Source organism: Pezoporus flaviventris, unplaced genomic scaffold, assembly GCF_033815535.1.
Source record: "Pezoporus flaviventris isolate CSIRO_AGI_PZ_B2104156 unplaced genomic scaffold, CSIRO_AGI_Pfla_v1 ptg000023l, whole genome shotgun sequence".
Classification (NCBI taxonomy): domain Eukaryota; kingdom Metazoa; phylum Chordata; class Aves; order Psittaciformes; family Psittacidae; genus Pezoporus; species Pezoporus flaviventris.
In genome coordinates this window covers 9,673,303-9,698,791 of record NW_026892571.1, presented here as the reverse complement: position 1 = coordinate 9,698,791, position 25,489 = coordinate 9,673,303, and the positions used below count along the sequence as shown (strand labels likewise).

General features: G+C 48.9%; 1 protein-coding gene across 4 annotated transcripts in view; it reads right to left on the bottom strand.

Moving 5' to 3' along the window:
• Positions 1-25,489, bottom strand: part of SH3PXD2B (SH3 and PX domains 2B) — a 73,810-nt gene that overhangs the window by 19,613 nt on the left and 28,708 nt on the right. For all 4 annotated transcript variants that reach the window (XM_061456659.1, XM_061456662.1, XM_061456661.1 and 1 more), the window contains exons 3-5: positions 20,616-20,691; positions 9,559-9,635; positions 6,896-6,987 (exon numbers count right to left, since the gene is read on the bottom strand). In XM_061456659.1, coding sequence (XP_061312643.1) covers positions 6,896-6,987; positions 9,559-9,635; positions 20,616-20,691 — 245 coding nt within the window. The remainder of the gene's footprint in view (positions 1-6,895; positions 6,988-9,558; positions 9,636-20,615; positions 20,692-25,489) is intronic.

Sequence of the window (25,489 nt, the reverse complement as noted above, 5' to 3'; positions counted from 1 at the left end):
AACAAGGATGGACTAGAAACAAATAGGACATTGTTATCTAGAAACTGGAGACTATCTGTTGAGGTCAGAGACCACAGCCTGTGCAAAGACCTAAATACCAGGTCCCGGGTACAGAGACACTGGAGGAAGCTACTGGACAGAGCATCCCAAAGACATTTCTAAACAGAGACCACATTGCAGAGCTAAACCACAGTTTATCATTAAGCTGCATTAAACTTGCCCCAGTGCAACAATATAGCAGGGCAGGGAGGTGAAGCAAGGCCAGATGAGCACTGTGGTGGGCATGGCACTCTCGTGTTGACAGGAGGGCACTGATGGAAATAACTTGGTTTTTCCCCTGCCATCTGCTAAACCTATTACTGCAATTGATCCCCCTGTTTCCTTCCCCCGGCTGCTCTGTCTGAGTGAGGGGGCAAGGAAAGAGCTGCAATTTCACTTTGCTGCTGGGTTGTTCCTGGCACAAGTACAAAGAGCTGCAGGTCTGAAGACCAGAAGCCCCAGCCCACCACCTCAGAGGGGACAAGAGGCTCAGACAAGACAGGAAACAGCAATAAACCCCCATCAGCATCTCCTCCTCCTCCATTCCCGGTGGACCAAAGAAAGGCATGCTGCAGAGCTCGCATGCAGAGCTGCCTGGAAACTCGTGGTTCCAAAGAAGAGGAGAAGGAAAGGCCACTGCCTTCCACTGTGAAACTCATTTAGCTCTTACTCCCCCAACAGCCAGGCTGTGCAAATGAACCAGGCAGTCACAGCACAGTCACAAAGCGTGACACACGGACTGTTCTTCAATGATATGTAGGCAAGCTGTTAAAACTCCTTACTGCAGGATGCTGTGGGCACTGACAGTGTTCATGGACTTACAGGGTCATAATTCAGGCAAGAAAAGTTAGTTAAAGACTGCTATTTATAAAACCAGGAGAACCCTAAAGACTACAACAGTGCCTGAAGAAGAGGTATTACAAGCTTGCTTGCTTTCCTAAGGCACTCACACTTGGTGGCTGCTAGGCCAGGCACACCTCTGTGTGCTGCAGGGAGGTGGTTCTGAGTTTGCCATGCAGAGGAACCCATCTTGCAGTGGGACTCATGGAAGGAAGGTGTCCTGACAGCCTGGGGACCTCTGCACCATCCCTGCTGCCCCACAGGTGCTCACAGAGCTGGAGAGGGGCAGCGGAGCACCAACACAAGGAAGGTAATTCCTCTTGCTGCAAAGCCAACCAGACGGGAGCCACCATCAACATGCAAGATGAAATAGATATGAAGACAGCATTGCAAGGGAACATCTCCTGAAAAAATCTAGCTCCTGTAAAAAGCCATCCTTCTGTATTGCAGTAATGTCATCAAAATAGTTATCAGGAGGTTGGTCATTTCGTAAGTATACAGCAAGCTTGGAGACATTAGCAAAGGTTATGGAGGTGAGAGATTGAGAAATGGGGTACAACACAGCTCTTGTTTGGGAAAAATGATGTTTAGCAAATGCTCCACCGAGCACTGAATAGAGCTCCTGTCCCCCATGCTGCAGTGCCAGTGCTACTACTGTGCTTAACCACTGGACAGTTGGCCAAGCTGCATCTTCAGGCTCAGAAAGCTGCCCTGCTAGCACAGAAAATCAGTTACTCTGCCTATGCAAGTGGCCTGCACTGGCACAAAGAGTATTTTTGCAGATTGGATTCAGCCCCTCTGATATTTCCATCTGCTGTCATTCCATCTCAGCAGAGAGCGAAGGAGAACACTATTTTGGGGCTAAGACATAGCCTGCATAAACTTTGCTAACCTGGTGAATCCGCAGTAGGCATCAGGAGAGCTGCAAAACAAACAATTCATTATACCAGCTGTAATTTGCCTGGATAGCAGGACATGGCTCAAAAGCCACAAGCCAGCAAGCATCCTTACTCAAACCAACATCCATCAACTCAGAGATCTCTAGCTTACCAGCAAAAGCTCCTGAAATGGCTTCCTAGATGGGGCAGCCATTCCATCTTGGATCAGGGATCTGAGCCCACCCTTCTTCCATTAAATCCCCCGTCACCTGGCCCAGGGGTTCATGCCACTATTATCCCCCAAACAAATACCACACAAGGATGACAGGGAAAACTTTTGCTCAATGACAAGGAAAGGTAACCACACAAAAAGCTACAGGGAAGCAGGAAGGGAAGAGACTCGCTGTTGGAAGATACTTGCTACAAGTTTGCGCTTCCAATCTATGGAAACAAGGGAAAGAAGCAGATTAGATCTGTTTTAATGATGGAAATACGCATCTGTCTAGCATCCTCTGTTGGCGCTTTGAACCAAACTGCAGCCCTAAGCAGGACCTTTCAGTCAGCCCCCGTGGCAGACAAGCTGGCACAGTCAGATCACATCAAGTCTGAGTCTCGTTTTAGCCCATTTCTCCCTTCTATGATTTACTGTGGCTGGTGCCTGCCTGGAGACCCTGTCATCCTGCATGCAGGAAGCAATTCATTACCCTGCCTGCCTGTGCCACCCCCACCTAACTGCACATCACCAGGATTTGGGATTAATAGAATAAGGACAGGCTGCTGGAGTCGCTGCAGGCTCAGCCTCATTAGCAGCATACTTTCCTCATGTGGTCAGGTCCCAGCTCCTTACCATGTGCCTTCCACAGGCAGCCCCCAGCACTAACAGCCCTTTGCTAACAGCAGGAATGAGTCAGGGTCCTGGGTCCTGCCCATTCTCCTTCTCCCTCCAGTGATGCTTCCCAGGGCAGGGCATGAGGCAGGGTTGAGCTGGGTTACTCCCTCTGCAGTTGGTCCTCTGCCCAGCAAACATCCATAGCAGCAGAGGTGAACTGCCCTTAAAACATCCCCAAATCCTTTCCCTTTAGCCAAGCCCTGTTTGGGAAAAATAGCAGGAAGGCAAGATGAGGGTGTGAGCTCCGAGGGTACCCACACATAGAAAGGCTCCTTAACAAGCCTTCAGAGAGTCCCGGTGCCAGGACTGCTGCCCACCCTAACCCTGTGCTAAGCCTTGGTGTGCTGTCTGAGAAGACAGGGAATCCACATCAGCCTTTCAGCCCTGGCTTCCCTCTGCAGGAGACCTGTTGGACTCAGACAAGACCAGCACATAACAATGAAGATATTTGAGAGAAGAGGAAATTCTGCCTCTTAAAGACATCAGTGACTCCTGAAGCTGGCAGCTTTCAAACTGTGAATCCACAGCCTCCAGACAGAGTGAGGAGGGGTGCTCAAGGACATCTTTAAGAAATTAAGAGATAGTAAATTTGCTTTATAGGTGCCTGTGCCCCCACTGGGGAAGAAAACAAAAATCAGGTTAAGCTAAAATGTTCAAAAGCACAACTTTACGTGTCTTACGTACGATGGGATGCTCAGCTACCTAAAACACAATGAAAGATCTTTTAATGAAAAAGGCTTCTCATGGCCAGGGTGCCTCCTGTACAGAGGAGAGCAGCTCTGCAGCCTCTGTGGAGCAGCCCGATGAGGGCTCCATCCCCAGCACACCCCACTTGTACACCATGGACAACTATTAAATACTGACCTAGGAACACTGTGGAGTTAACCTGGGCTCCTGCATGTCACAGAGCTGAAATTCAGCTGGCGAGGACAGTCAGCAGCTGAATGCCTTGACTCAGCAGTGGCTGTGTGCCCAGCCATTCAGACTTCCCCTGCCTCATTCCAGAAACTCTCTGCTGTGGCTAAAAAAGACTTTAAATTGAAAAAGGGTGGATGGGAGGTAAGGGGGTGCTGCACACAGCAACTTCCCACCTCAACAGCCAAGCGTCCTGCTGCTGGTCAGACCTGCTGAGATATGCGGGGAGGAGGAATTCGATGATTTCTCTTCTTTGAAACTACTGTTTCCATAGGGCTTTCATCCAACACCAAAGAGAAAAATCCCACATCCCCTCAGATGCTAACTTTCCGGAGCATTTCTCTTCTGCTTCTGCCCCCCACCACTGCTCTGTGAAGTCACTTCTTCCCAAATTTAGCCAATGCCTCTAGATTTCAGCCCCTCTTTGATCCATCACCTGGCAGCCCTCCAAGGTGGAAGCAGTTGACTCATCCCAGTCCAGAGTTTGCTGGACAGGGATCCATGTCACAAAAGCCACTGATCATCACTGCCAGTGGAAACATCACAACCTCAATCTGCTCTCCTGTTTGAAGTGACTTGGCTTTGTTGGTGCTCCAAACACCAGGAAAGGGACACTGAAAGGAGCTGCACTGTAGGAAAGCAGGAGAGCCCTGGCTCAGCTCAGAAAGAGCTCCAGAGCTGGAGAAAGCAGACATGACAGGGGCCTGAACACAGATGCGTGGGCTGTCCGGCCTTCTCTTTCCATTCCCAAACACTGCCAGATCCAAGGACTAAATTCACCCTTTGCAGTTAAACCAGAGCTCCACAGACTACAGTCAACTGCAAGCCCTGAATGTGGTTTGACATCCTGGGGTGATATGAGTTGGATGGGTCCTCTACCTGCACCCCAGACAAAAACAAGCAGAGGGTGCCTCCAACAGCACTAAAGGATGTTCCCTTCAGTGGCACCAGCTGCAATTCCCATGGGTGTGCTGCGACTCGAGGTGTCAGACAGGAAAGCCGAGGTGAGGGATGGGGAGTAGGAAGGCTCCCAGCCGTGATGCCATGAGAGCGGCTGCCTGGCTTGGCACCGAGCATGCTGACCAGTCCTTTTTCCCTCCCTCATTCCCGCCTTTCAGCCATCCAGCATGAAACGCTGCCTTTCCTTTTTCACTCCGCTCATGGCCTGGCTGCCTTTCAAATTCCCGGAGAAAAGTATTTATCTGCCGGATGAATGATGATATCCGGCCAAACCCCAGACACGCCATCGCGTCGCATCCAGCCCAGCCGTCTATCACAGCTCTCATCTCATTATTGGTAAGGTGGCGGCGAGCCAGCGCTCGGAGCTCGGGAAAGGGCTCCCACCAATCTTGCCAGAGGAGAGAGTCAAGGACTTTTATTAATTAGCATTTTGAATTGTAGCTAATAAATACCCCTTTGGCATTCAGGCTGGGATAGGAAATGCAACAGAGATGTCCTTGAGATGCTATAGCATTTTCCTGCTGGAGGCAAAAGGACAGGAGTCACCCGCTAAGTCATTCTACACGCTGTGAGCTTGCCTCTCCTCCCTGGAGAGGAGCAAGCAACAGGAGGGAATATGAACACCACTGGATCCAGTGATGCATCATCCACTCTCCCATCCAGCACTGCACTGCTCAAACACTCACAGACACACAGCAAGTTTGCAGTGAGGGCAATTTTGCATCTCGGAGCTGCTCAAAGGACACTGTGGGATGTACCTGAAGACAGACGCCACAAGGCAAGCACATCCTTGGGGTTGGAGTCTGGGCTGGTACCTCTGCTCCCCTTGTCTGTCAGACCCAAACCAGGCAGACAACAAGGGCCGTGGCACTGATCACTGCTTGGTCAGACATCCAGGAGCTACAGCTTCGAACACAGCAGAGCCCAGAGCTGCACCACTCTGGGCCTGACACTCTGCATGCAAAGGTCTCCACATCTGAATCTGCTCCTTGTTCTGGCCACAGTCCCCACCCCATCTGATTTCTGGCTCAGTCTACAAGACAAAATATAGGTGAGGAAAGTGCATGCCAGGCTGGAGCTGCCCTTCAACCCACCATGTATGAAGGTGCCCCAGCTACCGGCAGGTTCAATAGCTGACTCCTTTTGCAAAGCAGCTCACCCTCCCATTGCACAGGGCTCAAAGACTCATGCACAGACAGCCTCCAACACCCCAAAAAAGCCCCAGGGACTGTTAACACCATGATAAACACCTACCCGATGTCCTTGCAAGCTCATCTTTAACTTGTGTCTCTTGCTTGTCCTAGAGCTGCTGCCTTTGCTAAGGGATGACTGACTGGGTGGCAGGTTAAGTGGTGAGCAATAGCAGGACAGATGACAGCGCCAGGGGACAGAAAGCAATCAGTTAATGGGCTCCAAGGCCCTCAGACCAATCTCATCAAGTGATCAGGAGCTGCAGCAGGAATGATGACAGGTCAAGCAAATAGAAACAGAAGCCAAAGGGGGAAAGCCGGAATGGGGAAAGGGGGAATTAAGAGAGGGAATGGAAAATAAATGAAAACCCAGGGAGGAGATGTAGTCCACACAATCGTAATACTTAGCTGGAGAAAGGCTCAGTGTTGCTGCTCAGAGGAGAAAAACAAAATCCCTTTATCTACCTCCACACCCTTCTAATACAGAATGATGTCAAATCAATTTACTGCCTTTCCTCTCACAATTAATCAAGCCTCCTCCATTGCTCAACCTTTGGTAGAGCTGCGCATCATGTCACATGCAGCATAAAAAGAGAGAGCACATAGCAGGAGATGGAGGCGGCTGATCAGATTTATGCTGCTTGTGATTAGTAAGAGATGGGTGGCTCCTGGCCAAAGTAGCTCATAGTCACAAGACTTATAACCACACAGAGTTGCGTAAGGCACGCGAGATTCCTTGCAAATGTTCCTTGCTTTGCATGGAAAGACTCCGGAGTGTTATTATAGATGGGGCTCATGGACATGGTTAAGGGCAAGGGCCTTTCAAATGAGGCAGAGGTCATTAGCAGCCATGTGAAATGAGGCTTCTCAGACTAATCATGTTTCTGAAACAGGCATTACAAACAGAAAGTGGCACAGGAGGAGACCAGCTCTTCACAGGGTCCCAGGTAATTGTTTCCACTTCCCCACTGGAGAAGGCTATACCAAGAGCTGGCTGAATAGATTGAGGTGTCCACCTTGAGCTGCACAGCCCCATTCCCTCCCCAAGAAAGTCTCCAAATCCCAGACCTGTGACTCATGGAGGGAACCGCTGATGAACATCAGAGTCTTACAGATACCATCAAGTTTGAGGCAGCTTGTGTTCCATCACCACCCTGGCAGTGGCAGCCACCCAATCAACTTACTCTTTGGGGGGCGTCAAATCATCGGGTCTTGTCTCAAAGAACTGGAGAACCTCCTCGCACTGGGAGATGTAGGGAGGCAACTGGATCAGAGCCTGTGGACGAAACAGATACACTGGTGATGGGAAGCATCAAGACTGTGCAAGGAGCTGAGTGAAGACAGGCCTTCAGAGCGCAGGAGACTGGATCATGGCACCAAGCTCAGCACCCATGTGGTTCCTGGCACACAGAAGTGTGGAGCCAGGCTGGGAAGAGCTACAGCAAACACACACTGAAGTGGAGCAACACACAGACAGCCCCAAGTAACACCCACCATACCATCCCTGCTGCAACTGAAGACTAAAGGAGAATAAGGAGAGATTGCCCAGGCCCTGCTTAGCCAGCTCCATCCTTTCGGATGTGCGTGCCTTCACAAGGTAAGAGCCATGGGGACATCCATCCCAGCATCCAGCCTCCCTGCCATTACAGGGTTCAGTTTCCTAGCCGTGCTGTGCATATGGAGCCATCAATCTTGGGAAAGGCTGGGCAGTTTACACATTGCAGGCTCTTAGTGGCGTCAGCCTTGACCAGCACATCCCAAAAATGTTCCACTGGGGGATGGCAGCTCAGGAAGAGACAGGGAGAGAAGCAACAGGAGACAAAAGTGCAGATACCAGCCTGTCATGGCAAGGGCTGCAAACTGAACCACCACTCATTTCTATATCAGAGACAAAGCCACATCTGCAAAGCCCTGGGGTTACCACACAGATCAGATGTGGCTCCATGTTGACCTAATTGCATGCCCCCAAAAGCCCTTCCAGCCATTCAGCACACAGTCATATCCACTGCCAGCACAGCAGACAGTCAGACCACTAATCACAGGCCAGCTGCGATCAAGATCATGTGAGAGGCAGGAGAGAGAAAACTACTCAATCCATGGCTTTTAGGGCCAGGGAAGGACTATTCAAAGACCAAGTTTTGCATGGATGCCATTCCCATGTGGGTACCATTCCCCAGTTCCAGGCATCCCATAAGCTACACAAATAGTGTGACATCTGTCCCAGCTCTGGCTCTGCCACCCAAAGATGTGAACTGGTAGTGCCTTCAGAATGCAACTTTAGGCCCTGCTGTTCACAAGCCTGAGGAGAAAGGTCATTTACCAAAGACCGACAAGCCTTATTGCACTGAAATCCACTGTCTATAGAGTCAGAAGGATTATTCCCTACTAGCACTTCTTTTATTGGTCCACCCAGTCGTGTTGAGATAGGACATCACAGCATTGCAACTCTTTCATCAAACCTCCAACTAACATGTTCTCAAAATCTTAGCCAGGAGGAAGGCCATTTTCACACTAAGGGAAAGACTAGCAGATGTAGAGCATGAAGAGAATAAACCGGAGAAATGGGAAGAAATTTCAGACCTCCACTCCGCCTTATTCCTCTAGTTGTTTGAAGTCTCATTTGGCGCTAGGTGCTCTTACCAATTGGTCTGATTCTTCTACTGCTCTTCTTGAACCTTTCCTTAAATTGCCACGTTTTTCAGTGCAGTGGGACCTGGAATAGAGCCCTTCAGCAGCAAGAGCACCGCCTTGTGAAAGCAGTGGGTCCCTGCCTTGCTCCTCGCTCCTACTTGTACCCCAAATCTTGCCCACCTTATTTCCAGGTCTCTCCCAGAGAAGAAGACACACTACTTCTCTTGCAGATGGCAAGAAAGCAAAAACTTTCTTACACAGCTTTCTGTGGGAACCTGTTCACAACATATTCACCCAACCCCTCAGCAGGGCCAAGCTGGAGGAGGTATTTTGTATTTCTGTTCTACACCATCACCCTCCAAACATCGATTTCCAATGAATAACACGGCAGTAAGAGCGTGCCCAGGACCCTGTGGCTGCCCTCTGCAGCCCACTGTGCCCTCCAGGGACATGTCTCTGCTCCTGCTCCTGCTGACTCCTTGCTCATTCCACTTCTCTGCAGCCACCAGTCTCACACCCACCTTCAGCTCAGTAGCTTTATGGTTAAGTAGCAGCAACTGGAAGACCAGGCAGAGTGTGCATGTCATTACTTGGTAATGCATTAAAAGGAGGAGATAGAGGCTCCTTAAGTGGGTCATATAACATCAGCCATTACATTCAGTTGTTAAGTCAAATGGATTCATTATATTTTATGCCATTAATGGCATCATTCTGAAAGAGACAGCTGCAGTATCTTACCACTTAGGGAGTTCTTCCCAAAATTAAATTTACAGTTGTGTGCATCTATCTGTATGTAGCTGGCACATTTTAGTGATTCAGAAGACAAGGGGCTGATCATGCCTGGCTGGAGCCAAGTGGTTACTTGCACCATCAGCTTCCCCTATGCAGTATGGAGCACACAGATCCAAGCACATCTTGCACTACACCTCCATCACTCTGCTCTCATTTGCTATCTTGGCCCGCAGTGGTTTTCACCCGCAGGCTGACTGCAGCGCTGTCAAGATGCGTTTACTAATTCACCTTTATCCTTGTACTTATTATTCCAGCCATGACATCCCTTCCATTGGTTTGGCTGATTCCCAAAACCCACAGTCTCTCCCACCACACAAAGCCCATCCTCCCAGCACTGGTACACCATTATATATTATCAGTCAACCAGGACTGAGCCTGATCAAGGTGGCTTCATCATTGGTTGATGCTATAAACCTCCTCTTACCTTGCAGTACTCATCAATGGGTATCAGGCGCTTAACTGCAACATCACGAATGTGACTCCGGCGGAACAGGATCTTCCCTTAAACAGGAGAGATGGAAAGAGAAGAGCAGGTCAGCACAATACCCAGGAACACTCTGTTGAATCACTCTGCCAGGACCTATTCCCTGTGCATGTTCTTCTTGCCAAAAGCCCAGTACTTGAAAAAAAAAACCCAACATTCCCTCCCACAGATTAAATACCTTATCACAATAAAGCACATTTAAAGCAGCAAGCATGCTCAAGGAGAGCAGAGGAAACAATTGCCAGCAAACTGCATCCCCGTCTTCTCTCACCGACGTAGCGATGATGGAAGAGCAGGAGCTACACAAGCATGTGCCTGATACCTTACAGTCTGCTGGTATGCAAGTCCTCTGTGTACAAGTCCAGTGGCAAATGCCAGCGCTTGCCAGAGAAGTGGACATCCCTGTGACTCTGGTGGGACCCTTGTTGCAGGGCATCTGGGTCTAGTGGGGGCAGAAGCCAAGCCAGAGGGTTTCTCTCTGTGAAACTCCGGCATCGAACTGGTCCTCGAAGCCAGCGTTGGGACTGCAGCTCTGAGTCAGACCTATAGGATTTTCCTTCCTGTCTGGGGTTTATTTGTGTTCTCCATTAATGGGATCCTCTTGCCCACTCTATTTCCTCCCCTCTGGCTTGTGGTACAGGCCTCTTTCCTTTGAAGTCTAATGAGTCCTAAATGCTTCAAGCTGCTTTCACAGAGAACAGATTCTCTGGCACTTAATGAGACTAAAGCCATTAGCAGACAGTGAAACTGGTATATGATGATCAAAAGGACTGGTATCTGGTAGGATTTCAGACCCAGCTTCCCAAAGCACCAGGAACTGGCACTGCTTTTCCAATACAATCACCTGGAAAATAGTGGGTTTGGGGGTGGGTTGGCTGGTAATGAGATTCCCGCAGTTCCTCCCGATATCTTCTGTACCATGGGAAAGTCTCATCTCTTTTTGTCCCTACTTGGGTTTCCAGTTCCACCACCAAACCCAGGGAGAGCAACTGATGTGGTTGTCCATGCAATCCCTTCACTTATCACTGAGGTCACCATAGGGCAACTCAGAAACCAAACTCCCCTCACAACCAAATACCAACAAACCCTCTTTGCAAGCAACATGGGAACAAGGAAAAGAACTCTGGAGAGTCACACAGCCCTTGGATGCACCATGGCTAGTTTCAGCTCTACAGCAAACCACTGCAGGAGCCATGGCATTGCTGGAGCCAGAGGCTGGATGGTACCAAGCTACCCAAGAACAGGATGTGGTAAAATGGCAGCACACTTATCACAACTTTAAAACCAGGGCTGGGTCACTCCCCTGCTCCTCCCTCACTTGTCCAGGATCCGGAACACGCATGACTTGTGCATCCTGCCAATGCATTTTTTGAGCAGAGATGAACTAAGCCAACCCAACTTCAGCTTGCAAGGAGCATGAATCAGAACTTTATAGAGGAGCCAAATCTCCTGCTAGGCTCAGTTAATGCAGAATGCCTTCAAAACTGGACTGTCCAAGGAACACACAGCAATCATACTCAGTCCTAGCTCTGAGCTTGCTCTCCAGTGAAAAGCATAGGGTCAGACCAGCTCATACCAGAAGGATTGCTTCTCATTTATGTGCTGTTGACAGCGAGGGCCTCAGACATTCATGGTGGGAAACACTCTGCTCTGAAATGCTTTCCCTCTCTCAGGCTGCCAGAGCCAATTCTGGCAGTGTTTATGATACAGTGAAAATACCCCTCTATTCTATCTGTCTTTTAGATTTGGAGGGTGAGTAGCCTGGGAACACAGAAGTTGTCTGGAAAGCCTGGGAGCAACAAGCAGGTCGGAGCTCCTTTGTTTGCCTACACCAATTATTTTCTATCAGACAAGCAAATGATCAACAGTTTTCCCTTCTCATCAACAATCGTGGTGTATTTGCTGCCTACTTTTCCATTTGAATGATGATTTTTGAAAAGATGAATGGATCACAATAGTTTTGTTGGCAATTGTTTAAGGAATGGCTGTTTTGCTTTCATGTCTGCCAAAATTAAAACGCTAATGGGTGGGTGCATTATAAATGTCTGAAATAATAAGCTCTGGGTGTGGGAATATTTAAATGTTCAACAAACAGATGCTAGTGGGTAACAATAAAAAGAATATATTTTTGTAGAATAAATATATCACAACAACTGAAGTGATCTTACATTAGCCCAGACACAGAACATATGAACCAGCAGGAAATCCAGCTCTTCTCTTGATTTGCTCTAGACCTTGTATTTTGTGATAAGGAAGTTTATTTTCTAACAAAAAGCTGTTCTTTAATCAAAATGCCTAATTAACATAATTTCAGACCCTTCAGTGCTGCCAAATACACTATATAAATCATTGAGTGGCAAGGCAAGAGAGCGCAGGAAAATACTTCCCTCTTGGAATGGAAGATGAGCAACTTGCTGCATCAGTGAGATGCAGTATTTTCCTAAGCACGTTTTCCTTAGACCACATCTGCAAATATGTGCTGTCCACTAGCGCTTTTCACATGGCCAAAGCCCATATAATGCAAGAGATATGACCATATAATGCAAGAGATATGACCATATAATGCAAGAGATGCATATAATCAGAGCGGTGGATGTGGTCTACCTTGACTTCAGCAAAGCATTTGACACAGTCTCCCACAGCATCCTCACAACTAAATTGAGGAAGTGTGGACTGGATGATCAGGTAGTGAGGTGGACTGCGAACTGGCTGAAGGAGAGAAGCCAGAGAGTTGTAGTCTATGGGGCTGAGTCTAGTTGGAGGCCTGTAACTAGTGGAGTGCCTCAAGGGTCAGTACTGGGACCGGTATTATTTAATATATTCATCAACGATTTAGATGAGGGAATTGAGTGTACTATCAGCAAGTTTGCTGATGACACTAAGCTGGGAGGAGTGGCTGACACGCCTGAAGGCTGTGCTGCCATCCAGCGAGACCTGGACAGGCTGGAGAGTTGGGCAGGGAATAACTTGATGAACTATAACAAGGGAAAGTGTAGAGTCCTGCATCTGGGCAGGAACAACCCCAGGTTCCAGTATAGGTTGGGGAACGACCTGTTAGAGAGCAGTGTAGGGGAGAGGGACCTGGGGGTCCTAGTGGACGACAGGATGACCATGAGTCAGCACTGTGCCCTTGTGGCCAAGAAGGCCAATGGCATCCTGGGGTGTATTAGAAGGGGGGTGGTTAGTAGGTCGAGAGAGGTCCTCCTTCCCCTCTGCTCTGCCCTGGTGAGACCCCATCTGGAATATTGTGTCCAGTTCTGGGCCCCTCAGTTCAAGAAGGACAGGGAGCTGCTGGAGAGAGTCCAGCACAGGGCAACGAAGATGATGAAGGGAGTGGAGCATCTCCCTTATGAGGAAAGACTGAGGGAGCTGGGTCTCTATAGTTTAGAGAAGAGGAGACTGAGGGGTGACCTTATTAGTGTATACAAATATATAAAGGGGGAGTGTCACGAGGATGGAGCCAGGCTCTACTCGGTGGCAAACAATGATAGGACAAGGGGTAATGGGTACAAACTGGAACACAAGAGGTTCCACTTAAACTTGAGAAGAAACTTCTTCTCAGTGAGGGTGACGGAACACTGGAACAGGCTGCCCAGGGAGGTTGTGGAGTCTCCTTCCCTGGAGACATTCAAAACTCACCTGGACACATTCCTGTGTAACCTTATCTAGGTGTTCCTGCTCCGGCAGGGGGATTGGACTAGATGATCTTTCGAGGTCCCTTCCAATCTCTAGCATACTCTGATACTGTGAGAAATGCGTGACATCATTATTCATCCCATATCTGCACCCCTCATTGCTGCAGCTCCAGGTAACACAGCAAAGCCAGTGGTGCTCATCACTCACACCTCATTCTAAGTGCTCTCTATTTTACACTGCTTTGCTGCCTCCAGGAGCTTGTAACAACTCTAAGCTCAAAGCTGGGTTACTGCCCTGCTAATTGTCCAGGAGGACTCTCTTCCTTCTGTCCACAGCATATACTTGGTCAAGACTGGACCAGATTGAGGTCTAGTATTCTATAGTTCATACCAAAGGAGAGGAGAAAGTTCAGGATTACCTCCTCCAGCAGAAAAGACGGAAAAGTCTCTTGGATTTGATTTTCCAAGGTAAGGTTTCCCAGTCGGCTGAACTGTTCACTCAGTAAAGCTGCAGCATGACAGACGCAGAGTGACAGCAAATGGGGAGCAATCTCAGTTGCCTTTGTAGTAACAAGCAAGAGCAAGGACAGCCTTGGTGCAGTTTGGATCCTTGACTCCTGGATGCAATAGCAAGATTTGCTCCATTATGAGAAAAATAACTACCAGCTCTACTTTTTCTTTAAGAACATCCTCAGACAAGACTTACTTTACTTCTAACAGCCTCATAGCAGTGCTCCTGCCCTCAGCTTCAACATCAGCATGAGGAATACCAAGAGGAAGACATGTGAAGGAAGGCAGTTGTGGACATCTGGCCGATTAGTGGTGTTTTCCATTGGCAGGTAGGGCCAGGGCTGCTGCAGCTTTCAGCTCACCAGCTTCACACTCTTGCCACAACTCAAGCATTCAGAAATGATTAGATTTTGTTATCTACATACCTAATGTTACCCATGAGCAATCACAGCACTTAGTCTTCCTCCAGGCTAGCACAAGAAAGCCAAGGCACAAGGAAGTGCGGTAAAATACAGTGTCCTTTGTACACACAAAGCAAGCTACAGAGACTGAACATTTATCACCTGGGAATGTGTCAAGTGAGTTGATTTTGGAAAAAGAAGACAGAGATAAGGCACTACTACAGGATCGCTGCCCTGGCACGTCTCCCTGCGCGAGAAGCACCCAGACGCCAGGACATGCTGCCTGCTTTTTCTGGATCTTGAAAACCTGTTAATGCTTACAGGGAAAAAGTGGTGTCTCTGAGGAGAACGGCTCTGAAGACACTCAGTGAACAAGTTACAATTTAGGAAGTGCTCTTCCTTCAGTAGAATATACAACACTTATTTCAGTGCATATATTTGTTATGTATTATATTTATACATATTTAAATATTTATATTTATTATGTATTAATATGATATTATTAATATAGCTGTAGATGCACTGAAGCATTGTACGTGCTTTGCTTGCTATACATTTGTTACCCCATTTCCCAGCAGACATTAGGTGTTTTACATGCATCTGCACTTTACTGATAACCCTGCAGTACTGTTATTCTTCATTAGCATTTTGACTGGAGAAATCCGACCAACACAACCCATCCTTTAAACAGAGGGAATAAAACCAAGAGGGAAAGAGCTGAAATATATGCAATTCCTTAAAAGTCAAAGCAAATGAAGATAGCTGTATCACAGTGCTGTTCAGAAGACCCCAACCATCCCCAGTCCCCATGAACAACCTAGGAAAGGGGCAGAGCAGGAGCCGCAGCCCTTAGCAGAGGATTCACCAAGAGCAAGAGATGCCAATCCTTACCCTGCTGCTCTTCCCCAGGCCCCCCAGCCCCTACACTGAGCTGATGGCACAGCCAAAGCCTGCTGTGCTCTCCAGAGACTGCTTCCAAGCAATTGAGGCTCTTACCTACCCAAAGAAAAGATAAATTCAAGAGTAACAAAGCAGCAGAAGCCACATCTCCAGCTCTCCTTGCTAACTTGAGCATTTGTTTGCTAGTTTTATCTCCTTGTTGACCCTGGTTTGTTTTTACAGCCAAGCAAATACCAGTACAGGTGCTTCATCACTGGGGGCACCAGCTGGTTCTCAGAGGGGGGGAACTGGAGAGGGGGCTAAATCTAACAAAAAGATCTCAACCTACCACAATGCCAGTGTCTGACCACACCTGAAGGATTTCCGAGTCAGCAGCAAGCATCCCCCGTCCTGGCAGAGGGAGGAAGACCTAGCAAGCAGCCTAGAAAGAAAGCACTCATGCCTGCTTATCCCTTCCCCTGTCTGACCCCTTCCCTCCCTTTTGACCTGCCTGGCATCATCTGCTCAGCTCTGGCACTCAAGCTGTCCCAGTGGTTCTGCTTCATCTCCTTCCTTACCCTGAGCTCTAGCCTGATAGCAGGGAGCTGTCAGTGCACTTCACCCTGCTGGAAGGGAAACCTGGAAAACCACAGTGGAGCACCTTGATGATGTTTCAAGCCTCCATCAGTCAGTGGATAGGGCTCACAACCTCCTGGGATGCGAAGCTCCCCGGTTACAAAGCTCTATCTCCCAGTAACGCAGCTCCACTCCTCCTTTTTTTCCTTTATCCATGAGCACACTCCTCTCCCTCCACCACTGCTACTTATTTCTATCCACGGTGGCCAGAGGCCCACCACATATCAGAGTTCATCCAACATGATGAATAGGCAGCAAATCCACCCAGCATGTCCCTGTGAACCTCAGGCCAGCCAGCACTGCGCCACAATAGCTGTTGTCCCAACTGTCCCACGTTGTGCCTCACCCTAAGGGAGAGTTTTTCTCTAAACTCTGCCATGCCATGGCATGGTTTCCTTCAAATCTCTCCTTAAAACCTTCTTTTGTCACAATTCCTACCCTCCTTTCCCCTACAAAACCCCACTGTGACACTCCTTTCACTGACACAGTCCGTCTAGGACACAGGGTGACAATCTGCTGGCTTTTACTCTGCACATCACTGGCCTCAGAGCTTCAAGAGCAGAAATAACATTGGTGTTACTTCCTACCCAGCTGGGCAGGAGGAGGAGGATGGAACTCATGTCCCTGGCGGACACGAGCTCCATCCCTCATGGAGCAGGGCCAGCACCAGCTAGAGAAGCTCCACGGAAGATACTCTGCCCATGAAAACTGCTCTAGTGCCAGGAAGCCTCTGCTCTCCCAGCACTGGAGGAACTAATGAAGGCCGCTTTGCTTTGTCTGACTAACCAAGAGCACAGGGTGCTGCAGCAGCTCCAGGGGAAGAGGGGGCTGCAAAGAGCTGTAGTGTGGCCTCCACTGAGAGGTGTCAGGAGAGAGCTTGGGGAAAGGGTGGATAAGGGTCTCCAGCAGTGTGAGACAGAGCAGGCAGGACGCAAGAGGGGTTAATCTCTCCAAACAAGATTAATCTCTCCAAACAAACATATAGGGAAACAGAGCTCTGCAAATCACTCCCTCCTGCAGGAATGCTCCAGACAGAGCTGAAGTTATAAGGGGGGATCAAGGGGCTGAAAAAAACACGGAGGCAGAGGGATTTCAACCAGCAAAATAGCGGAGGCTCCTCTTGAGCCAAAAGCTGTTACTGGATGTGCAGCAATATCTGGAGGGGCAGAGAACCTGAAACACATCACGCTGCCGATCACAGCCATGAACCAAGCCAGATATTTCGAGAGTGGAAAACCAGCTGTGCCTCTTGCTTTACCCTGACGGACTCCCCACGCCCCACGGCCTCGGAAAGAATTCACTTCTCTGCACCTTTCAAATCACATCCAGATTTTCCCTGGCACGGGTTCCAAACTCACTTCAAAATAAGGCAGCCCCAAATGTACATATAATTAATCCCAGCCTCTGGAGCAGCCAGCTACATGGGCTATTCCGAGGATGGGGAAGCAGGCATGGGAGATGGTGTTTCCAGGAGCCCTGCATTTAGCATCTGTTTGGCAACGTCCTGTGCTGTGAGCGTATCCTGGCAAAAGCGAGGGGAACAAGAAAAGTGCCTCTGGGGCTGTCCTGGGTATAGCATAATCATGGAGTCCCAGACACCTGTGAAATGAAGCTGAACTAAATAGTGCCCCAATCAAGACAGCCCTTAGGCTCTCATGGTCTCATTTGAGCACAATGCTCCCAAGACCATTGTTTCTATGTAATGGGATAAAACATAAGGTAGTTTTCTTAAAGATAGCTCAAGGGTCAGAAGTAGAGCAACTGCTCCAGCACAGCACTCTGCCTGGGGTAATACTGTCTGCACATCAGCTTAGCTGAAACCCTGCAGAAAAGGCAACCATACTGCAAGCGAGCCTGGGACTGTCCACCCAATAGTGCTACAGCAGAGATGCTCATCTTGCTAGTGCAGAAAATAGTAATTAGGACCCTTGCCCCATCTCTAGCTCAGATGAAAACACAATGGGACTGAGGAAAGTCAGGTATTAAAATGGATGATTTGTTCTCTACCTCCTCTATGGGGCCTTCGTGGGGAGCTATGAACATCCCCATAGCTGTTCTGGGAGAAAAGCCCCAAAGTCTGTGGGCAGCACTGATGCCCATGCTGAGCAGGTTAGCAGGCTGGGAAGGGAGCAGAAAGGAGGCATAATTCTCCTTCTTAAAATGATCTCACCAAACCCCATTGCTCCTGCTCCCTTCTTGGGAGTTTGCTATTATCTGTAGCTAAAGCTTCCTAAAAAGCAATTTTACAGCCAAAGTTAGCTCAGCCTCAGGCAACCCCTCCTTGCTGGAGCTCACGTTTCCAGTGAAGCAGACTGGCCAGGATCTGCTCCAGGCCACTCGGGCTGTACGATGTTTGGAAGGCTCCACTCTCCTTATAAAAGCTGTTTCCTGAAAGATCTGGCACAGCCCTTACACAGCAGGCCCAACTGAGCTCATTTGTTTTCTTAGTTCATTCTTTCCTGGGGTCTCCATACCATCATCTCCCAGCCAAAAAGTACGTAACCCTTAGTGTGGACTCCTGCAGGCGAGGATGGAGCTGCCCAGCACCACATCCCCAGGGCCAGGCAGTGGCAGGTCTCTCTTCTCTCTTGCCAGCTGTTTCTGACTCCTCTCCAGGGACCACAGTGGATGCCATGGATGGGCTGGGTGCCATCAGAGCTGTTCTGAGGGGCCATCCACAGCACCACATGAAGCTGAGCAGGCTGTGCCTCCCAGCTCAGAGCCAGCAGAAGCAGCCAAGAGTCCACTTCAAATTCCCCTATATGGTGGCAGAGGCACTTCAGGCATGGTGCAGGAGCACTGCAATGCTCTGCCAGGCAAAACCTGATCCCATCAGGATGCGCTATGGGATGAGCATGGTGCCAGTGCTGGGGAAGGGACTACCCCTGGCCCCAAACCTTAAGTGCTCAGCTCTGGAGGACCCAGCTTTATGACTCCATGTCAAACAGCCGTGCAGGCTGACAGACTTACACATACAAGAGCCTCTTCTGATACCATCAGAGACCAACTTTAAAAGACCCAAAGTCTCCAGAAATTTCCAAGAAGTCAAATCCTCAAAGTAAACATTAACAAAACAAAGCATCACAAAGCAAACAGAGTTCCTGTGGGCTGGATGTTGTAACTATGGAGTAATCACAGAACTCTTCCCGTTCCAGGAAACCAGCCTGACAGACAAACCCAATGGCACCTTCTCAGGTTGTGGTGCTGACCCTGTGTTTGGAACACTTAGGGTGCTTCTCAAAAAGCCAAAGCTGCAGAGGGCACAGAGTCACAGGAGACATTTTTGAGAATCACAGCGGCCACAATGTCTTAGGTTACTCTACAACGGGCTTCCCAGAAAGCAGCGTACTTTCAGTAAGGCACTGGAGCCAAATCCTCACTGGTAATGAAATTCAGATGCTAAGAACGTTGCTCAAAATGGCATTGGGAGCAAACTGCAGCACTCACAGAAGCTGAACATAATAAACACTAGCAAGTCTAAGCATACCAGAGGACACACAAATGCACAAGCTCCTCCACAGGATGGTCATCCTAAGTCCCCAAAGCTGCTTTCTTACACAAGAACCAGGCTTTATTTTCCAGCAACTTCAACTCCTTTTTTTCCTCCAATGGAAATCCCAGTGACATGCTTCTTAGCAAAGGGAAACCATTTCAACACCAAGAAGAAGAAACAAATATTGATGAGTGTGCTGTGAGAAGTGCTCCGACCAGGCTTCCCAAGCCCGATCACTGCCTTCCAGAAACAGCAGCATTTTGGTGGGGATTTTCTGCAAGTGCAGCAGGGCCAAACCATGCATCCAATTTTTCCAAGTTACGCCCTTTGCCAATTTGGCTTCCATTTCTCCTCCCCACTTCTTGCTGGCGGGAGTACTTGTACAGCAAGGGCTTTTCTGCGGTATTCAAGTCAGGTGTGCTTTGCTTTTGCTAATGTTACTGTGCAAGGACAAGCCTGAATCAGAAATGCCTCTATGGGAAACCCAAACAATATCCTCTTGCTCAGAAAGGGACATAAATGGTTTTCTTCATGCCAGTCAGAGGAAAGTAAAGCCCTCTAAATGCCTTTCTGCCTTTAGAAAAGCCAGGAGGCAGAGCACAGCACAAAGGGCTGCACTAAATGGACCTGACAGTCACTGGAAGTGATTATGGTATCGTGACATTTCTAAATATGCCCATTAGCTACTTGGGGGTGGGAGTAAAGACAACTCTGTGGTCAAAGCCATTAGCTATGGGTGCATGAAAGATTCCCAGGGCCTCCCCAGGCTGGTTATTTTTGCCAGGCATGTTAGGGTTCTTTTTTTCCCCATAGCAACAGCACCAGAGGGCAGCCACAAGCAATCCCCCACATCAGAAAGTCTGCAACAGACCATAGCATCTGTTCCTCAAGCACACAAACGCTCAGCTGTACACTGGGCTGGGAAGGCACACGTCATGCCACAGAAATCCTGTCTTTGAGCAACCAGCCCTGAACATTATGGGAGGAAGCCAAGGCTGTCAATCAGCTTGATTTAACATGTGGAATTCAATGTTGTTCCCCTCTCTCTGGATGGCCCTTTGAGTTGCATGGGACAGGAAAAACAGCATATGAGCACTTCCTGGGGGAGCCTCACACCATCCTCAGCCCTGTGCTGTGCTGGCCAGGCTCCTTCTGAAAACAAGCATGCTGCTACCAGGTTGTTCCTGGCTAGCTATGCTAGCAGGGTTGCTTAGCTGTAGTCCTCCTTTAATGACTTCTGGAGGGAGAGAGAATGACTGAGGGGTTTAACACTTGCTGGGCACATTGCTAACAAATATAGATGCATTAATGGACATGGTCAAGAACTTGCTCAGATGGTTCAGTAGGTAAGAGCTAAAACACATGTATGCTCACACACACACTGGGAAAAAGCTCCTGCCATGACAAAACTAGCATAGTTTTTGCTGGAGCCCACTCTCCTACCTGGCAGAAAGGGGATGATCCTTTGCTTGGGGTCTTTCTGCCCTCCTTCCATTGGAAACTTGTCCAGCATTTGCATCTAGAACAGGAAATGCAAGAGAGGTGATTAAAGTCAGTGAATAACTTAGACAACACAAGGCCACTCTAAGGCTGGTTCTCCTAACCAGCAGTGTGCTGAGACATCGTACACAGCACCATTAGCCAAAGTACAGTACCGAGGTAAACACACCCAAAGCAGTGCCAGAAGCACAAGACCTTAGCATCATCTCCACTATTTCTCACTGTCAATGTTGTTCATCACTATAATTTTGCTCAGCATGGGTGATTTATGTAACCTGCACTTCTGAAACTATTGAGTTTCATCCTGATGGACCTCAGTCACTAGATCTCAGAAGCTCCTCAAAAAAGGCACATTTTAAGCTTATTAGCTCAAGCATAGCCCAGCACTGACACAGTTCCTGGACTACAACTGACTTGGACTCACAGCATCAATTCATGTTTGCCTGCAAAAGGCCATGAAGTTAGACATCAGGTCTGGGGAGCACTTTGTGCTACACAGGCTTTGAGGGATGAATGTTTTATGGTATCTTCAGCATTAAACAAATGATTTCCTGACTCATGCAACTACACTTAGTATGTTTAGTCAGCAAAGAGGTGATAACCACCTCCTGGTTTCACTGGGTGCCTGCACTGGTGCTTCAACACAAGCACACAACTTCCTTGCAGTTGCTATGGTGCTTTACCAATGCCCTGGCAGGATCAATGTCCTCAGCATTTGCTTTACTTGGTCTTGCTCAAAAACACCATCTGGATTGGACTTAGCACTTTACACAGAGCAGAAGAGGAGAAAGCATGACCAGTCATCTATCCAATCACTCAGATACTCCCTTTGGAAGGAAGGGGAGGGAGATGCAAACTCCCCCTTGTTTTCTCTGGGGTATGGATCTGAGCTCAGTCTCCCATCACTTGAAGAGCTCACTAGTCCTAAGGGTATTTTAAACGGGTCTTGCCCTCTCCTATTTGAGCTATTGCACTCAGCATAAATAATTAAGTGCTTATGGAAGCACTGCAGACAACCTGCCCTGGGAGTGCCCTGAGCACCTGCAAGGTCCAACCAACCGTTCTCCTCCAACCCAATGAATATTTAAAGTATTTCATGCAGGGAGGAAGTCATGCAAGTGGAGAGCCAAAGCCATTGATCCTATGAGAGGCATCTGCAGGCAGCCCTCACCCAGGAGGACAGGGACCACCGAGCCCCTGGATGCACAAGTCGTGCTTCCTCCTGCCTGCTGCTCCACCAAGTAACACCGGGAGCCCCTTCACCATGTGGAGCCTATGCAGGGCCAAACTGCGGGGTCCCAACGCGCCCTGGGGATGTGTCCCACTTGGCTCCCTGGTTTTCATGGCTCTTGCTATTTGGCACCTATTTTTTCACATGCTTTTTAAAGGTTTCTGCCCCTAGCTAGGGCTGTGGACTCCTGCTAGGCATGAACTTCTTTAAAGTGCTGTAACACTAAAGCTAAGCACTTTTTGTCAATGCAGCCCTCTGCACATCCAATAATTGTGGTGTTGTTTTTTTTTTCCCTTGGATTTCAAATGCATTAAGATAAAATTCTTGAGGTTTGGTGGGCAGGGGGCAGAAGGAAGCAGGAATTTTTCCTACATTCTGAGATGGAATAAAAAACTGCCCAACACTCCGAAAGACAACAGGAAAACCAAAAGAAGCTCTCAAATATTCTCTCCAAAATGAAAACAAGATAACTCAAACCCAGGATGACACTAAGCACAAACACACCATGTTTACAGCTGCTTCTCAAAACAAATTTGAGGGAGTTCCTAACAAAGCAAATGACTCCAGACTCAGCAATAACTGTGGTGACGTTACCAGCAGCCGCAAAGTGAGCAGAGCAGGGATGAGGGAGGACTCGCCTCCCCAAGGCACTGCAGGCTCCCAGGGCAGCACCGCTTCCTCAGCCTTTCTGGGCATGCAACACCCTCCTGCTCTTCTCTCAATCTATGAAAATAAGGGAAGACACAACATCCCCATTACCCTGCAAAACACCCGTGTTGTGCTACAGCGGAGAGGTGGGGAAGAGCTCAGGAAAGCTTGTGACTGGGAAAGGGCGAGCAAAACAAGTTGCAAACGCCGCACATCTGATTGCTGTTAAGCAACACAATACTCGAGTCACTGGAAGCTTTCCCCTCCTCTCAACTTCGAATGCAAGCTGAGGATCTCTCACTCCCGGGAGCACTATGAGCCTACAAGGCACGAATGGTGCAAGCTGTATTTTCTCCCATATGCACAGGCCTGGGCTGTGCCTCTGGCCAGATCTGCTCCTACCCATGTGATCCCACCAAACCCAGCCAAAACTCAGCCCGTTTCTCTATTTCCTTTGGCTTCACCAAAAGTGCCTCTTGTAGTGGCTGCTCAGTGAGCAGGAGGTGGCGTGGGGGCCCTCTCGCTGCAGGCACCCTGCTGGAGCATCACCCCAGCCAGACCAGCCCCTGCGCTGCCTGCCATGTGTTGGTACCATCATGCCTGTGCATTCACAAGCTGCTATCTCTTCTCTTGCTGGAGGCAAAAAAATAGCCCCCTCCAGCACACACAGAAAGGGAAAGTAGAGAAGGAACAAGGCAGAGAGGTCGGTCGCATGGACCCTTCCAGCCTGGCTGCCACATCACGCAGCTCCAGAGAAGGCAGCAGCAAATACTAGTTCATCAGTTTTACAAGGAATAAGCCTGTGGTTGAAGAACAGCTAAAAAACCCACTCCAACAAAAACAGCGCCGGTGCCACTGCAACCACGGCAGGCAGTTTGTGTTAGCAAGATACAAGAGCACACATCTGCAGAATCCAGCCCATGGGTCGTGGGCTGATGGCTCTTCTGTAGCGCTACATACACAAAAGAAAACACAGAACAGCGATGGGAAAAGGTCAGCTCTAGACCTGAGAGGTGCCACCAGGAAGCCAGAGGAAGCCAGCTGGCAGGGTTCTATGCCTTGAGGTTCCCTGTATCCTTTCTGGCCCATCTTGCTCCTGCTGATTTTGCAGGATGGGGACTACGCACAGGTTGTTTCACTGCTCTGTCCCAGGGGAGCCAAGGAGAGCAGGCACAGCTCTGGAAGAGGACTGGAAGGATAAAAGTGCAGCAACCCCACAAGCCCTAGGGGAGGGACACACAGATAGGCATCAGAAGATGGTCTGCAGAAACCAAGGCAGGTCAGGGCAGGATTCCTGGGAGAGCACCTTTCTCCCTGGCCACAACACTCCCCAGCCAGCAAGGAATTGTGGAAGGGAGGTGACTGGCATGTGAAGAATCCTACAAATTGTATCAGCAGCAAGGGTTTCCATCCAAGCTCCAAACAAGACTGCTCACATCGCATTCCCAGAGGGGAGGACTTGCCCAGACATCCAAAATCCTGGGGAGAGGGGGAGATGGGGCAGACAGACACACAGCCTTTGGGAGCACAGCCTTTCCTGCCAAGCACAGGAGAGCAGAGAGAGGCCAAGTCTCAGTCTCAGCAATGCACTAAGCCAGGTTGAGAAGAAAAATGAAGGCAAAAAGAACAATAACACTATTGTTTCACCCCTTCCAAGATTATTTCTAAGTATTTGTGACAGAATCTTGAAAAAAAATAAATAAAATATTGGAGCAGATGCAGTTTGAAGTATTTGGTGTGCTTCAATTCTGCAGGAAGCTGCTGTAACCAGACTTTTCACCCATTCCTTTGCAGCAGGGAGGGTGCTCATACGGCTGCAATGACCAGGGCACAGATACCCGAGCAGCATAGCCAGCCCCCAGCCAGGCTCTGACAACAGCACACCAGGATAGGGCACGTTTATCCACATTTACCTCCACCACCAATTTACCTTATCAATTAGCTGGTTTTCTTATTAACCCAGAAATGCCTGGGCAGTGAGTCTCTTTGGAGAGAGCCATTGCTAAAGGTCTGTGCACGTCCTGGGAGCACGTGGTCCCCATGGCTGAGCTGCTCATTAATAGGACAGGCGACAACAGGGCCACCCGGGGAGAGGAAGCCTTTCAAGCACAGCTTTGTATCAAGAGCTAACAGACAGCTTCTTCATTAACAGGAAGCTCGTAAGATAATATCCTAATTGAATCAATTAAGAGTGCTGCGGGCTACAGAGGATCCTAGGGAGTGAGGAATGCATATGCTCAGCAGTATTCCCAGGAAGCAGACATTCAGGAAGGGCTTTGCCCAAATAAGAGCTGATGGTGTAATGCCAGAGGGAGACACCATGCATATGGTGTAACCCCAAAGCAATACATCTGCTGAAGGATCGTGGCCCCAGGTCTAACAGCCTGTGAGCTGGTCCTATTGCCTCCCAGATGGATTCAAACTCCAAGAAGTCTGCAAAATACCCCAACAAACCTTCAAGCCAAGTGCCAAAGGCAACGTGTGCCATCGCTTTGCTGCTTCTCCTCTGTTCTCCATCATAGAATCATAGAACAGTTAGGGTTGGAAAGGACCTTAAGGACATCCAGTTCTAACCCCCCGCCATGGGCAGGGACACCTCACACTAAACAATGCCATCCAAGGCTCTGTCCAACCTGGCCTTGAGCACCACCAGGGATGGAGTATTCACAGCTTCCCTGGGCAATCCATTCCAGTTCCTCACCACCCTTACAGTAAAGAACTTCTTCCTTATATCCAATCTAAACTTCCCCTGTTTAAGTTTTAACCCGTTACCCCTTGTCCTATCACTATAGTCCCTAATTAAGAGTCCCTCCCCAGCATCCTTAAAGGCCCCCTTCAGATACTGGAAGGCTGCTATGAGGTCTCCATAAAGTGGAAAAAGTTTTTACCTCTAAAATATAAAAGTGGGAGGGAACAAAAACCTCTTTTTCATTTAAAT